Source organism: Pagrus pagrus, assembly GCF_965226575.1.
Source record: "Pagrus pagrus genome assembly, chromosome: 23".
Lineage (NCBI taxonomy): Eukaryota > Metazoa > Chordata > Actinopteri > Spariformes > Sparidae > Pagrus > Pagrus pagrus.
Genome location: NC_140205.1, coordinates 8,390,175 through 8,406,756, shown reverse-complemented (window position 1 = coordinate 8,406,756; position 16,582 = coordinate 8,390,175). Strand labels below are relative to the sequence as shown.

General features: G+C 42.2%; 1 protein-coding gene across 2 annotated transcripts in view; it reads left to right on the top strand.

The window, feature by feature from the left end:
• The window catches only part of snd1 (staphylococcal nuclease and tudor domain containing 1), a 173,082-nt gene that overhangs the window by 95,379 nt on the left and 61,121 nt on the right, over positions 1 to 16,582 (top strand). For both annotated transcript variants that reach the window (XM_084346557.1, XM_084346558.1), the window contains exon 18: positions 10,960 to 11,148. In XM_084346557.1, coding sequence (XP_084202683.1) covers positions 10,960 to 11,148 — 189 coding nt within the window. The remainder of the gene's footprint in view (positions 1 to 10,959; positions 11,149 to 16,582) is intronic.

Genomic DNA, 16,582 nt, shown 5'->3' with positions numbered 1-16,582 from the left:
GTTGTTTATGAGTCCACCTTGTAAACTACACTATTTTAATAACCCCAGACAGTAGAGGCAGTGTAGTTTTCTTTCTCCGCCAATATGGCTGCCTGTACCAACTGGTAACCACATTAAAAAGGAAACACACATTTGTATTTATTTTTTTACAGCAGTTGCCCAGTTTGTTGGGATACTTTTCATATGAACCATGCATAGCGACCATTTTTGTACACCTAAAAATTAATAAAAAACTTAATGAACTCACCACACTATGCTGTAATCGCTAGTGGCCATTTGATGACAATAGCAATTCTCTTTGTAACCAGAGAATAGCTGCCCTTCAGGTGAAGCTGTGTTGGTTGTAAAATTGGTAGTAAAAACATGTCATTGTTATTTCCTCTTTCTCCATGTTTGCATTGCTGCTGTACTGCTCAGTGACTGCAAAGTAATGGCCAGGCTTTATTGGTTATGTACTCGAAGGTATAAGTGTAAATGGATCTGCAGGAAAGCAACGCTGTCACTTTGAGAGGTAATGTGGCTCAATGCCCTCTCCAATCATTTTGACCACCCCTAAACGTGCTCAATGTGGCTTGACTGTTCCCACCAAGCATTCACTGCTCCAGGCAGCGATTTGAAGATTTGGACTCTTACCTCTCATTGCTTTCCAATACCCTCGGGCCTCGAGACGCTGGGTGTCTCAACCCAGAACACAGTGTACCTCTGGGAGCCAAGTGAAAAATGCTTAAAAATCAGATTACAGTCTCCATTCATGTGTCAAGGACTGCAATTAATTTTTGGTTTTCCACCTTTTTTTTCATTTAGATCTGTTGTAGCAAGGTTGCTTGTTGACAAAACACGAAAACCGTTTCAAAGTAATAACTTTCACTGAGCTGTGTGACATTTGTTCTTAACAGCCATTCAATAACTTGCAGCCTAGTTCAATTTGTGTTTTCCCACCTTCACCCCCACACCATCCAGTTAAGGGGAATTATTTGATATTAGTAATATTACAAATGTAGCTCAATATTCATCGACCGGCATGTCATGTCGCCCCTCTCTTAAAAATTAGATGGATTGTAGTTATTGCCATTATTGATTTTAATAACCAGGCAGTTAGGGACCCAATGCAGAGCCTTGCTCTTGCTCAGCTACCTCTGGTGCTGTGTGTGCGGGCTGAGCTATTCTTTCATCAGGCTAACAAAGGATCTATAAGCTAATTTAACTACAGGTTTAGCATGATTAGGTTTGCTGACTCTTTCAGTTTTTCTCTTTTTTCTTCCGACCTTCCCTAAAACAGTAAGTTTTATGATATGCGCTTTGTACCCCTTCCCCGATCAAATTAAACGGTGCTGATTTGATGCGACATCACAGGACTATTGGGGTAATGGATTAAAATGGGAGGCCCTAGCAAGGCACAGTGTGTTGGAGGATCAAGCTTCCTCACAACAGTATTGATCCATTGGGGCAGATAGAAAGAGACTGACTGATGTTAAATCTAGTCGGTCATTACATCGCCACAGGTCCTGCATTACTCGATGTCACTGACCCTTTCACTGTGTTGGGACTTGTCAAACCCCTATGGTGTCCAATTGTTGTACATGTTGTGGCTTTGGGGGAGAAATGACAGAAAAGTAAGCTCACGAAGGTCAGTGAGCATCGCAAAGGCCTGCAGGTTCCATCCAGAGTCCATTTATTTTTTACATGATTCAGCATGACCTTGCTCATGTGTTCTTTTTAATGGGCTACAACTGTGTCTGATCAATGCCAAAAAATATGGCAATCTTTAATCCTAGAGTGTAATAGGTAAATTCGCTAGATCATTGTCTTTAATGGATAGTACTCCCAGTATCCATACCTCTCAGCCATAAAATCATGCAAAGTCATTCGCTTGTTTCAGACTGTGTGTCATCACCAAACGGATATATTTGTTTTGACAATAGTGCACTTAAATTGCCTAGTGCAGTCTTGAAACCCCCCAGCTGGAGATCTCTCCATAATTTTTTGCTTTAGTTTGAAAGTCTACTGTAGGTCGTTTGTAGAGGACAACACTTGCTTCGGCTCTGATCGACTCACTATTGACCTCTGCTTTCTCTCTCTCTCTCTCTCCATCTTTGCTCTAACTCATATTCTGCGAAGGCTTCATAAGTCTTTCAAAGCTCTTGTCTGAGGATCGACATCGTATGCATTACAATTAGAATCGAGTTAGATCTAGTGAGGGCAAGAGGACAGGGCACATTGTCTTCGAAATGTATGCAAGGTTTGACAAAGCTAATATTTATATAATTTGTACAAATAATGCAGAAATCATCCTTAAATGCCAAACTTGGCTTGTTGAAACACTTCAAATTTTGCCAGTTATATCTTTGGCTTGCTTTGTTATGGAAAATGGTACCAAAGTTTTCTTAGATGTACTTTGTGTCAACATCTCAACTCTTCGTAATGAGGATCACAAGTTAGTTCTTATTTCAGTTTTTGCTGTTGGCACTTTTTCGGATTATTCTCCACAATTACCCAGAATAACAGATTCAAAATGATTAGCAGATAACAATGCCAGATGATTTTTGTCTCCCACCTGCGTTAACTGGAATCCAACTTATTCAGTCTCCTTTGCCCGCTGCTCCATCTCTTTCCCTAAACCCCCTCCATCCATCCCTCCTTGTTCACCTGTTTTGTCACAACAGTGATGCAGGGCAAGCATCAATTATCTATTGATAAAAGAAAAACTCATTAATGGGCATCAGGCAGGTTTAATGGTGGAGATCATGCTTGTTTGCCTGACCGTTAATGGCCCTGGTCATTAGAGAAGCCGTTTGACTTTTCCCCATCCTGCCACCGACAGACAGCAGCCTGCCCCTGACAGTGATGCATGGGACCCCCTGAGTCACATTGATCACCCTGGGAGTCCATACACACACAGGCACCCACACAACCACATCCCTGTCCAGGGTGCATGGTTTTATTCCAGTGGTAGCAATATCAACCTTTGCTGAAATTGGTCAACAATTTAGTGTTTTATTCCTACAAAATGTTGTTTTTCTCAAAAATTATCTCACCTCTTATGTAAGAGCCAAGTAATAGTGTAGCAATTTTTGGATAGTTCATAAAAGGTCTTTTTTAGAACTGCTTCTCAAATTTTAAAACAATGTTAAAAGACTGGACTGTTTGCTTCAGAAACAGGCGAACAGGCCGAGATAAATCACCCCAAATCTGCAACACCGGAGGGTACTTTAGTTAGTTTGCTGTAGTGCCAGTAAAAGATTTGTTTTGCTCAATGCACCTGCTGCTATAACTGCAGACTCTGGGCATGGAGGTAGCGATGTGGGTCCCAAAACTGTCCTCCTGCCACAAAATTGTTTGGACAGCCAGATTGAGACACACTTCAGTGCGGTAGGCACCGTGGACAGCAATATCTTGCCATGGTGAGGCCGGTCCTCCCATTACACCACACTTTAAAGGGAGAGGTCTTTCTTCTGCATAGAAGAACCTTTTCTTTGTTCTTCAATGAAAAGTTGTTCAGCAACACTATAAGCAGTATATAAATAATCAAGTCAGTGGCTTCCATCACTCTGTAATGTAGTTGTAAGCAGATATTAGGACACTTTTAAACATTTAATAACACCAGTAATTATCAGCGATTATAACTTCTCTATATTTTGTTGCCACTTAACCACATTACATTTTGTAAACCGCTTATAAATGCTAAAAATACTTGCTTTTATATCATACAGATGTTTGTTTCCACCCTATCAAAGCCTCCCCCACTCAGGCTTAACTCGATCAACATGTGACTAATAGCTGTCTGTCCTGACCCCGTGGTCCGATAGTTAATGAACCAGCCTAGTTTGGAATTGGCTGGTGCCAGAGGTTTGGCCCTTGGCCTGGAGCTTAGCTGTTCTGCTGGCTCACCAAAGCAGGGACAGTCAATAACCCGCACACCCAGGTATCCTACTGGCTTAGAATAACAGACAAGGAGGCTTCACCTCATCCAACCTTTTTCATTTCTTAAAGTCCCTGTGTTTTGGTGGTGCTGATATTGTAGTCTGTATCCTCCAGGCTTTTGAAATATGTTTTGTGTGGACATGGTGATAAACGGAAATCTCATAGCTAGCCAAGAATCAAAATGCCAGCAGACAATTCCCTGCAGTCTTTATCTGATTGAGAGAATGTTTTTTTGCCTCTGACAAGGCTTGTCACAGACTTTTTTAAGCTTTTGAGAACACCCAATATCTTTCCACAGTACCCGTTACATTGAAAATGTCTCACTGATCTAATATATTTTCTCATATGGGCTTGAAAGAATAAAATAGGTCAATCATTTTAGCTGTTGTCAATAAAAACAGGATCAGTCTCACTGCCCACATTTTTACTCCCGCTCGATGATTGGTGACCTGTTTTACCCACTCCAGCCCTCCTTTGTGGTGGAGACTGCACAGGGCACCAGTTTGCTGGCTCACACCTCTTTAACACTGGCTGCAGCTGTTCTCCCCATGCAAACATTTTTTTTTTTTAAATTACAGGCCCCATTAACACGCTATTTACATCCCTGCCTGATCTATGCCATTAAGGGATCAATAGCGGTTTGTTTAATTCATTCATTTATTCTTCTCTGTCTGTCTCCCCTTCTCTTTTTTTTTTAAAGGTGATCTATATTTATAGATTTCTCCCGGAACGGACTGGCCCTTTCCCCTCTCGATTCGACCACAGTGACATGCTAACACATTTAGCCATTTTATGCCCAGGAATCCCTGTTCTGGGTAAATGAGATATGCGCTAAACAAGTGTGGCACTTAAGAGAGAGGGCTCTTTCCTTAGAGTTAGGTCCCTTTATTGCTAGGACGTCACCTGAAAAAGTGCCTGTTACCACAATCAAATAGCTAATGTTTATTTTGACGAATGTAGCACATGACCCTGTTTTCCGGCCATGCTGTGCTCTGCTGTGTTCCATTAACAGCAGTTTATGGACCTTAGTAATGGGTGCACTATTGATAATAGGCTGTCGGGTGATTTTTAGAGGGTGAAATGCAGTCGTAGAACATGTGCCTTATGTGTGGTTTTCAACCAAATGACAGCGCTCTTTACTTCTGCGTAAACAGCTTCAGGGTGTTAGAACATTTTTCTTTCAGCGACTTGTCATTTTTCTTCAACAGCTCGTCATTTTTCTTATCCGTCCTTTTTTGTAAGCAGAGATTACCCAACATACACGTTCAGCTGTAGCCTCGTGTTGTTGTTTGTCCTGTTTAGCACGGTCCACACTGTCATTGCCCTCACAAAACAGTGACAGCACTTGGGACATGTCTGCACACACACATAAAACAGAGAATGTCCCACATAACGCTACATCTAAAACACGTCCACGTTAAAATACCTTTCTTGTACGCGCACACACATTACAGGATCCCTGTAGTAAGTTGTCTTGCACTTGGCTTTCATGGCTTTGAGCATCTCAGTCACACTAATAGCGTATTTATTACCTAGCAATAGTTGTGAGTTTATTTGTTTCTGCTCCCCGTTCATCTGTCGTCCCGGACACTTTGATTCAGTTTTCAATTTAGCTTTGATTAATTATCTCTGCCCACCAGGAACACCTTCACCAGATATTGATTTTTGGTTGAAATCCGATCAAAGTTGTGGATGTGCATCTTGCTTGGGGGTACAGATGTATCATTTAAAGGAATGCTGCGTGTCCACTTAGAAAAATGATCCATATAAGCCAGCGTCACGGGCAGTACTGAGAGATGATGGACTTCTGTTGGATGGGGCCGTTCATACCCCCAAATGGAGTTTTCACGCAAGACTGGGCTTAGTGCAGTGAGGCTGACCCATCGACGCTCAGCTTTTTTTTTCTCTCCCCCCCCATGTGGGACAAACTGTCCTTCTCATGTGGCATTCATGACTCTGGATTAAGTATCCATTGATTTTTGTTAAGTGAATAGGGAAGGTTAGGAATATGGATTAAGGTTTGGAGATTATCTGATTGCTCTCCCCCTTTTCACCTCTCTCCCCACTTTGCACCTCAACCCAGGGCTTAGGATCAGTCATTGCTTAGAGGAGGTTTGATCTCTTTGCGAGAGCACACAAAAGAGCGCACACACTCCACACCTCCACATCACTCCTTCAATCTTCTCCAAGGCTCAGTTTGATAAATGGCTTATTCTGCTGGATGAGCAAAGGGCTATAGGTGGGAGTGACTCAAGTCTTTCTATCTTTTTCTTTCTTTTTTCTGTGTCTGACTTTCTTTTCTGTCCGTCTACCTGCCATTCTTGTTTGTTTTGTCTGAGTCAGGGTGATGAGGGAGATGTGCAGATAGTATGACAGAAATGGAGAGAAAACAAACTGATGCTGGTTCTCTGTTACAGCAAGGTCCTTCTGGCCTTCCCCTACCTTGTTATTTCAGCCGTGTGTGCTGACACACGATACACTTAAACAGATGCACCCTGATTCAGTAATGTAATGAACACTTAATCCTTTAACACTGAAATGCACAAACACACCTACATAAATATTATCCTGCAGTATGTTTTCACTTGCTACTTTAAAAACTGTTTATATTTACACTTTAATGTGATTTTATAGACACAGGCAGACAAAAGACTGGAAAGAGCCCAGCTAAGTGACAGAGTACAGTAGCCATAAAAGCAGCCGCCTCCTTGTTGCTTAATGAGAATGAATGAACACATGCCAAAACGTCTCCATCTCTCTTCACGCTTTCTCTCTTTCTGGAGTCTGCAGTGCACTCTGAACAAATGCTATGTTTGCCACCGTCAAAGCCTTTAAACTTTTACGACCAGACCTGGTAATTTGACTCATGCAAACTTAAATCTCTATGGTGATAACCGCGATCCCAGTAATTGGAGTGCGCAGTAAAACTCAGATTTAAATAGCAGCAGAGTTGCCGTCCGTGATGATTGAAAGCACTGACTGACAGATTCATATCCTCCAAGCCTTGCATTATGTATGTAGCCCGCTCTCTTTTCTCGATGAGAGAATGCATAGCACGTAATGTATGCATAGAGCAATACTCGAATTGAGCTTCGAACCCGCATACCAGGTTGGACCTCACAGGTTCTGAAACGGCTCGGACACTCAAGTGGACCGCCCGTTCTCCGCAACTTCATATATACGGTCATATATCCGTTCGCGTCCCCCTCCAGGTATTTAATATTTGTTTTGTTTGGATGTGGTGATAAAAGGAAATCCCATTGCTTGCCAATTTTTAGATTGCCAACCCCACTGTGTTCTTTCATTTTCTTTTAGTGCAGGGTTTGGCTCTGACATGACGTGTCACCTACCGCAGCCTTTTTGATTTTTTTGCTCACTTTCAAACTGCTAAGTGAATTAAATCTGCTGCAGTTTTAAAACATGCCCTCGGGCCAGGTTTCACTTCAATGGTACCAAATGGCTTTGTCTTTTGTACTTGAATGACTACGCATGTGTATGTGCTTGTGCATACACACGCATGGCTTTGAGTGTATGTGTTTTTTTAGCCTTTTTCTCTTTCCCGTCCACTGTGTCGACACAATCCCAGCGTTTATGAGATTACCAGAGCCCATTTGTGTTCCGGCGGGAGCCATCTTGGCTCGGAGGAGGCCTCCGCTGGGAACCATCTGGGCTCTACTCAAAGCAGTTTCCACTCCGCCTCCCCTGTCCTCTCCACATTGTGACCAAAGCTATTTACTTTAAAGGGAGAAGGAACTCAAATTTCATGTGTGTATGGGTAAAACTCTAAAATTTGGCTCTGAGGTGGCACGTACAAAGTAAAAACTTGATCATATGCACAGTTCCTAAACAGCAGAATAATATATAAAAAGTCATGTCTTAAAAATACATGAAAAACATATCAAATAAAGCAGAATATGAATCGCCAAGACAGAAGTTCTCATTATTGGCAATGATAGCTCACTGGATAAACGAGCTGTTATCAGTCCGTTTTCCATATTAAGTGCGACATATTGTACCAACGATGGTATTACTCTGCAATCCTGCCATGGATTTAAAGCCTCTCCAAGCTGATCTTATTCTGCCAGTGGAAAATTGGGCCTCAGCTCTCTTTTTATGAATTAATTTGTCCTTCTTAATTTCACATTTGACCTCTCTATTAGCCTCTTTCATCTCTTCCCCGCTGGCCGGTGAAATGCCAGGTTTCTTTTTATTTAATGATGCGTTCAAGATCTTGGTCTCCTAAGGTGAATAATTTAGACATATTTTTGACTTCAGTCTGGGTATCACACTCTCCCATGATGAAAACAATGACAGCAGATTTGATTTTTTAATTAGCAACTAGTTAAGTTTGAGTTTTGGCTGATCTTGCTATATCTGATTCATTAGTTTGACGTGAGATTGACGCTAATGGGCACAGTTTACTAAAATTAACTAAAGTCTGCATATTAGTATTTTTTTGAGTCTTTGTAATGGTCCAAAATGTTAGTAATTGATATTCAAAGAATATCCAGTGGACACTGATATTTGTGCCTCTAGATTGACGGTTATCACGCTGGGGGAACACAAAATGTCTTTTTAGTGTGTACATGTATGTCACTGGTAAGTGTGTGTGTTTAGCCTGTGTGATTGTAGCCTGTTGACTCTGCTGCTGTTTGTCAATCAGGTCATGTAACTCTGCATGCAATCTACTTTATTACTTGCATTCCTCAATTGGCCTATTTGTTACTACAGTGCATGTGCAGTCACAACAGTCCTCTAATCATATTGTACTGTTAGCAGGCTAATTTTCTTTCCTGGCAGTATGTGGTAAATGGGGTTTCTTCTGTAAGTGGTCTGGGAAAACACAGACTAATTTGTTCTGTCAAGATCAAAAGCATGTAAGACCACGTGTCTGTGATGCCCATAGTTTAACTTCAATTTCACCCCCAGCATATCTTTTCCTCCCTCTCTCGTCGTCTCTGGATGGTCACATGTTTACATCTCACCTCGTAAAGGCATGATTGATATGACTTGCCCTGCTTTGTGATTTCTCCACATGGTTGTAACATTCATCAAATTTATCTAGTTGCTACATGGGCAGGGGAATTGTATTTTCCTCAAGTAAACGATCGGTATACAGGAATATCGGGAGAGAGAGAGAGTATCTCCTTGACCCCGAGATAGCTTTCTGCACCCAAAATGATTCTCTGTGGAGATTGGCTGACATGTGAGATGTGTTGAGGTGATTTCTTGTCTTTCAGGTATTGTTCAGCGAGTGAATGGCTGTGGAATTATTTTTAGTCTGATCAGCCTTTTGCTTGGCAGGGGAGGTCTAACAAAGGAGTTATCCTATCTAGTTTATGGTTCAAGAGCTTTCAGTGTGCAGAATTCATTGTTCTAATTTGTGCATACAAATTTTTATAACATCTTGTGGAACAGATTTAGTCCGGAAGTGTAGCTTTCAATTTTCTCTCCAAATTGGAAATATTCCCAGCTTAAAGAGTGTTGTTTTTAGTTGTCAGTGTTGTTTTATTTTTGTTTTGCATTCGCTGCCTTAGTGGTAGTTGTGACAGTTAAGTTAGTTCCAGCCATTCTAGCCTTTTCCCAGCACTCGCCCACTTCCCCATTTGACATTTGGGTGTGCTTGGAGGACCAGTGGCGCTCTAATAGCCTAGTTACGTAACTGCTTCTGCACTTAGAGACGAAGAGAGATAAAATGGGGTGAGTATCTGAGATAGCAGAGACGGAGAGGGAAGGAGAGTAAGAGAAAGCAGATGAGCTATGAGTGAACGATTGTATCACAGTGGGGTCTTGGAAGGCTAGACAAATGCCTTTTTATGAAGCCTTTAGATTACCTTTTTACATGTTAGAGATATGTAGAGTAATTATTAGAGCGGTTATTATTATTTAATAGAAAATAACAAGTTTTATACATGACATAAATTGTGGGACATGATTTCTTTTTGGGCCATAGTTGCATTGATGTGCCATAATCCACCTTCCATACTGCTGATGGCTTTATTGAAATGGTAACAGTGTCCAGAAAGTTGAAATACATGTATGTTGGCGCTATATGCCAAGGTTGTCAATTTTCTGCTTAATAAAAGAACAGATTATGCATTCATTAATGAAAGCTTTTGACTTTAGTTGAGAACAAGGCAGAGCAGTTTACAAACTTAATTCCCCTCAGATTTCCCTTGTGGCTGCAGGGCTAAGCAGCCCCGAGTCTTAATCGCTTGACTTCTCCCTATCTCTTCAGCACACCTGCCCTCTCACTTTCTCGCTGACTGAGGCTTTAGAGTAGGGAAAAAAATCGATTGATTTTTTTTTTTTTTTCCTTTCCCCTTCTTTCCCCGGTCGTCCATCACTTATGAAACAAAATGTAATGAATAGATAATTAGCCTGAATAGGCAGAATTTGGTTATAGTCCATCATGGGAAATGTTGTGAGATCTTTCCTACTTTGTCAGCAGGGTTAGCTATTTCAGTGCCCTCATTTGTTAACTTAAGGGAATTGCAACTTGGGTGTCACTAATTGCTAATGATTTACATCGCAAAAAAGTAGGATGACAATATTTAGAGTCTTAATTAAGGTTGAAGTGCAGACGCAACACTAATTTAAAGCCACTCGTGCTTTTTGTGCTGGCCCTGGGATTTAAAAGTCTTATTGTTTGCTAATAGACACATGCGTTTCTTCTGTTAAAAGGTGACGGTAGTCCTTAATTGAGAATGCCAAGGACAAGTTGGCTTTAATGTACACACTGCTGGGGTTTAGTGTTTAAAATAGCAAGTGCCATGCTGACCAAGATCAGATGATACTGATTGGGAAGTCCATAACAGAGTGAAACAGGGTCTGTGTGTGTGTCCTACCAAATCAATACACAGCTCAAGGGCCTTCATTGATGTGTCTATTGAAGAACAGTGGTATCTCCTCACAAGACCAACCCCACACACCTTCACTTCATTGCCATAATGGAATCTCGCAACCTAATCTCCTTTACAGAACATTAACTCTTTTCTCCCTTTCCTTCCTCCCCTCCCCTCTATTCCTCTGTTCCAGGTGGAAGTTGAAGTGGAGAGCATGGACAAAGCAGGGAACTTCATTGGCTGGCTGCACATCGAGGGTGTGAATCTGTCAGTGGCGCTGGTAGAAAATGCTCTGTCCAAGGTCCACTTTACAGCAGAGCGCAGCGCCTACTACAAAACCTTGGTCTCAGCAGAGGAGGGATGCCGACAGAGGAAAGACAAGGTAGATCTCATTTTACGCTGCGAGAGCTGCAACTACTGTACATCCTATCAAACTATCCGAGCGATGACCACACTCCCAACTGACATAAAACTGTCTTTACAAAGAAACACATACATTTATTTACTACACAAACATTCATTAAAGGAATACTTGGATGGCCAGCATGATGGCAAGTGTAGTATTATTGGGGGAAAAAAGTTGAGGCTTAAGATTCATTCTTGGGGTTAGGGTTCATCATTAAGCATAGGCCAAGACTTCATGCGTCTCAGGCGAGGTGTCCTAGGTCTTACTGCCTGTGGATATATTTAGTCTGTGCTGCATCTGATTTCTTGTAACTTCTCTCTTCAACATCAGTACTTGTTAGTAGTTCATCAGTAGACGTAAAGATGCAGTCAACAGGAATGACCGCCCTTCAAAACTGGGGGGAGAAAACATAAAAAGCTGTTTGTTCCAATAAGAGAACACACAAACACATTCTTCCAGGCATTGGCTACCAGATGCAACTCCTCTCTCAACAGAAACTCCACTATTCTCTCTTAAACTTCAACACACTGCCCTTGTCAAAGGCAAAGCCCATCCCCCTCACCAGCCTGACAGCCAATTAGGACAGGTGGTGCCATGACCTTTGGCTTCCATGAATACAAAACTGAGCTTTTTTATCACATCCGTATGAAGGTAGAACAGGGACACGCCGATATATCTATCACGACACACCGCTCAGCAATGAGCAACAGCAAGTCATGTATTCATGTATTAATAGCATGCAGGCTGTACCTTTAGTAAAAGCTACAATAATGTGGAAATGCTCCATCTGGGGTGGAGAATAGCCACATATTTGCCATTATCATTGAAGCTTCCTTTCCTCAATGGGAGTCCTTTGATGGATGGAGGCCTCTCTCACACTGATCCTGATCTCGCCCTGCATTTTCATTATGGCTCCACGAGTCACCCCTGCCAGATGCATGGAGTGCCCGGCCAGCTGTCATCCTTGTCCTCTTTCCTCTCTATCTCTGTTACTTATTTCTTTTACCCTCTCTCTCCCTCCCTCCCTCCCTCCCTCTTTCTCTCCCATTCTCTCTCTAGCACTCACTTCTACCTATTTGGGTCCTTTAGGAGACACAAATGCCTACTCTTCCCATATAAGCGTGATGTATTGCAGGAGCCAAGAGGGGGCTGTGTTCTTTTTTCCTTCTCTGAATCTATCATGTTCATAGTCGGTGTGTTTCTGCCCATCTTTCTTTTCTCTTTGCTTCAGCCTTTTTTTCTCACAGATACTCCCATTCTGTATCTTCCTTTTCTCAAAGTGGTTGAAGAGAGACCACTGCACAGGTGAACCTTTTTTGTCTAGGAAAGAAAAAAAAAACTCCAATCTGGCCAGCGATGTGAGCACACCGACCCTGCCATGTTAGATCTAACCGCAGCAGGAAGGCACATTCCTGACACCTCTGATGACAATTTCACTACCGCTTTCTGACCCCCTTTGCAGCGTCGAGACAGATTGACTTTCACCACAAGGTTTTGACTTGAGCTAACCTGAGTGCGGACAGGGCCGAGAGGAAAGACGACAGAATGGGGCCTGAGTAGAGCAGACAGACGGTGATTATGTTTGATGTTAGTTTGCCACAGGCACCGGTGCACGGATCAACCACAGCCTGATTTGTTTGTGTGTGGGTGTGTGTAGTGAAGAGTGTGTTGCGTTAATGGAGCACAGGGCAATCCGTTGTGTATGTGTGTGTGAATGCATAGTATGCAACTTGAAGGCAGATGAGGTGGGACTTGGTGTTCTAATTAACCCGTAGAGACCATCTTGAGAAAAGCTGAGAGCTTGGCTTTTTCTTTTCTGTCTTTCTCTTTTGAAGTCATAGCTGGTCTTTGTCTGTGTGTAGGCTGAGGCTAGGTAGGGTAGATCGCATCTCCTCCCATCTCCTTCCCCCTCTTCCTCTTTTCTCATTGCCCCCTCTTTATTGTCCCTCCGGCTGTGGATATGGAAGACATGAGTGGATACTGCTGTGTCAGGCGCACCTACAAGAAAAACAAGATTGTCGTAATGAAGTCGGAGGGTGTGTGTACTCGCACACGCATGCTCATTAAAGAAAACTTTGCGTTGGCGGTCCAGCAGGGACCCAGGACAACAAGGGGGATTGAGGCTTTCTGCAGTAGCATCCTGAACCAAAACTGCTTAGTTCGAGTGACTTAAGTGAATATGAGTTTTTGCTACAATGAGACCAGTGGGACAAAGTGATTGTGTTCTAAATGAAGCATTCCAAAGGGTTTGAAGAAGAGCCTTTTGTAGAGCTCAGCATGTTTTGATCTTGCGTATCAGCATCTCTTAGAACAATATTTGGAACAGCCCTCACAGCGAACCTATTTCTCCCCTCATGCAGAAGGCTCAAGTTGTAGTCCTGCGCACATTCCTAATTCTGTTCCCAGTTACAGTTATTTATGGCTAAGCTATTGTTTACATAAATCTCTTTAATTCGTGTCGCCCTGTCAGCGCCTATTGTCACGCTTTCAGCGATAACATTTACGTGATTCAGCTATAAGACAGAGCCGGGACACTGTATATACTTATTTCATGTTTTAACAATGAGTCGACAGTTGCCAAGCAGTGCTCATGCCCTCTTCTTAAATCTCTTGCCTGGTTTTGCAAAGCATTCTTGTGTATATTTGGATTCTCCTAGGGGTAGCAAAACAAATTCTTGCTTACCAGGCATCTCTGTAAACAAGACTTGTTGTAAAAACACTGTATTTTGTCATTGTAATATGAGACAGCTCAATGCAGCTATTCATGTGATGTTCCAGTATTCCCAAGCTGCTACTGAGAGAAATAAATTTGAAAAGATAGCAGCAGTTTGGCTCAAAGTGGATTGGGAGCAGAGATTTCTACTGCGGAGACGTTGGCTGTAGCTTTCAATTAAGTTCCCCGAAGAGTGAACAGGTGTGGTTTGTCAATATTTGGTTGGGCCTCAAGAGACCGTTGTTCTTCTTCTTTTTAAAATTCAGAAACAAAAAAAAATGCTCTTGCTTCTTTAACCATCCACCAATGCAAATCATTTAAGGCATACATTGCATTCAGGAAGTATTCAGACCCCTTCACTTTTTTCAGAATTTGTTTTGTTGCAGCCTTAATGCTAAATTCCTTTTAAATATTTTTTTCCCCTGATCAATCTACGCTCAGTACACCAGAATGACAAAGTAAAATGGAAAAACAAAATAATCCCATTGACATAAGTATTTAGATCCTTTACTCTTACAACTAAAGGATCTAAATACTTCGAAAGATTTTAGCGTAAGGCTTCGCAACCTAATAGCTGTAAGCAGGCAGAGGGAAGAAACATTCTAGTAATTGGAATGGCCCAATTATGAAGAGGTGAATCAACATTCGGCCCTTAATAATAACCAGTGTGCTTTCTGTTGAGCTAGGGTTTTTTTTTTTCCCCTATAATTACCCAACCTTGAAGGAGATTAACACACTCCGATGGGTCTCAGAGTGGGAGAGAGGAAGATGGGAAAAGAGAGAGTGGAGAAAGAAAGAGGATATGACAACCCCTGTTAAAGATATTTCATGTCACGGGACTCTCCTCCTTTTATCACTGCCCGCCCCTTTCTTTCAACCCTGTTCAGCCCTCTTTATAGACCACTGTCTTTCTTTTAACCTCTTCAGTCTGCTCCCCCTCTTCACCCGCTCCCCCTCTCTTTTTCCTCTCTCCTCCTCCTACTAATCGTCTTTGAATCCTTTCTTATTAACGGGATTAATGTCTTCTCAGATGCCCTGTGTCATGCCCTTGTTCCCCTTTGCTGCTTTACAGTTTTTTGGATCATGCAGGACAGCTCCTTCCTTGGCCTTGACTGTGGTCAGAGTGAGTCAGGCAGCTGCATCATTTGTACCCTTTATTAGAGGACAAAGAAATCCCTCTGAAGCATAAACCCAGGATCCGGTGCTGCTGTTCCTTACTGTATACTTGACCCGTCCATCAACGACACTCGTCTAAGCCCTTAGCTTCGTGACATGTCCTTGGTGGAACCTGATTGAAGTACATAATCTTGTTTCAGCTTTCTCTACTTTTTGGGTGGAATCCAGAGTTGCAAGTCCAGCTGACTTGACTGTCACTTCGCCGCAAGGCCTGTTCACAATTATACATTTACACATGGCCAGAACAAACATTTTTGTACTGCAAAGCAAATCAAAGCACTTGGATCTGCTATGATTGGCTTACTCGCATTGTAAGCATTATATTTGTACGTTGCAATTTTTGCCCCTTCATTTCATTTCTTGCAAGCCCAACATTTTGACAACTAGACAGGAATTCCCACTCATTATTTATGCCTCTGCAACAGTGGCAGCCGTGGCCGGAGGCATCATGTTTTGGGGTCGTCTTTCCATCTGTCTGTCCGTCCATAAGTACATATTTCAATCCATCTGCCAGATTCTTGTGAAAGGGATATCTCAGGAACACCTTGAGGGGCTTTTGTCAAATTTCACAGAATCCTCCACCTTAGACTCAAGGATGAGCTGATTAGATTTTGGCTATCAAAGCTCAAGGTCACTGTGACCTAATGTCTGCCCCATTCTCATTAACGCCGTATCTCAGGAACATCTGGATGGAAATTTTATTACATCTGGCACAGAAGTCTACCTAAAGTCAAGGACAAACTGATTAGATCTTGGTGGTCAAAGGTCAATGTCACTGTGACCTTATGTCCATTCCATTTTCTTAGGACGCCGTATCTCATGAACAACTTGAAGGAATTTCTTCAAATTTTTTAAAATGTCCACTTGGACTGAGTAGATTAACTGAGTAGATTTTGATGGTCAAAGGTAAAAAAATCATGGTCACTGACCTCACAAATCTTTGGCTTTAACTTCAAATTCAGTAAAATTAGTCTCCAAGTGAACTTGAAATCATACATGCGAATATAGTGATAACTTCCATTTAGCAAAAAAACCCAACCTTTTTTATGAAAGTATTTTAAAGTCTTCAATACTGGACAGACATGGATATAAACCACAGCTTGGCTTAGGTGGCGGAAGTAAACAACCTTGAGGCAGTAATTCTAGTTATCTATGATTCCCCACTGTTTTTAAAAAGTGTGCGAAAAACGAAAACATCTCCCTGTCCTCCCATCTAAGTTGTGTCGTCTCAGCAGTCAGCACATCACACACCTGGCTGAACGGGAACACGCTGTGGATGAATCGAGATAATTGGGCTTTTAGCAAAGCTAATAGGCTTGTGTGTCCCAGTTGAGGGGAAAGGAAGTATACCTCTAGTGGACTGGTTTCAGTCTCGAGTGGGGCTTTTTCCACACATATGTGCTGGCTCGGCTTTAGTTGGTTTGAGTTGGCGCGTCAGCCCAGCATGGCGGGGATTCGCATTTTCATTACGACAGGGCTACCTGCTTGAAGCTTTGTCTTTAACTAATGACAAACTTGTCT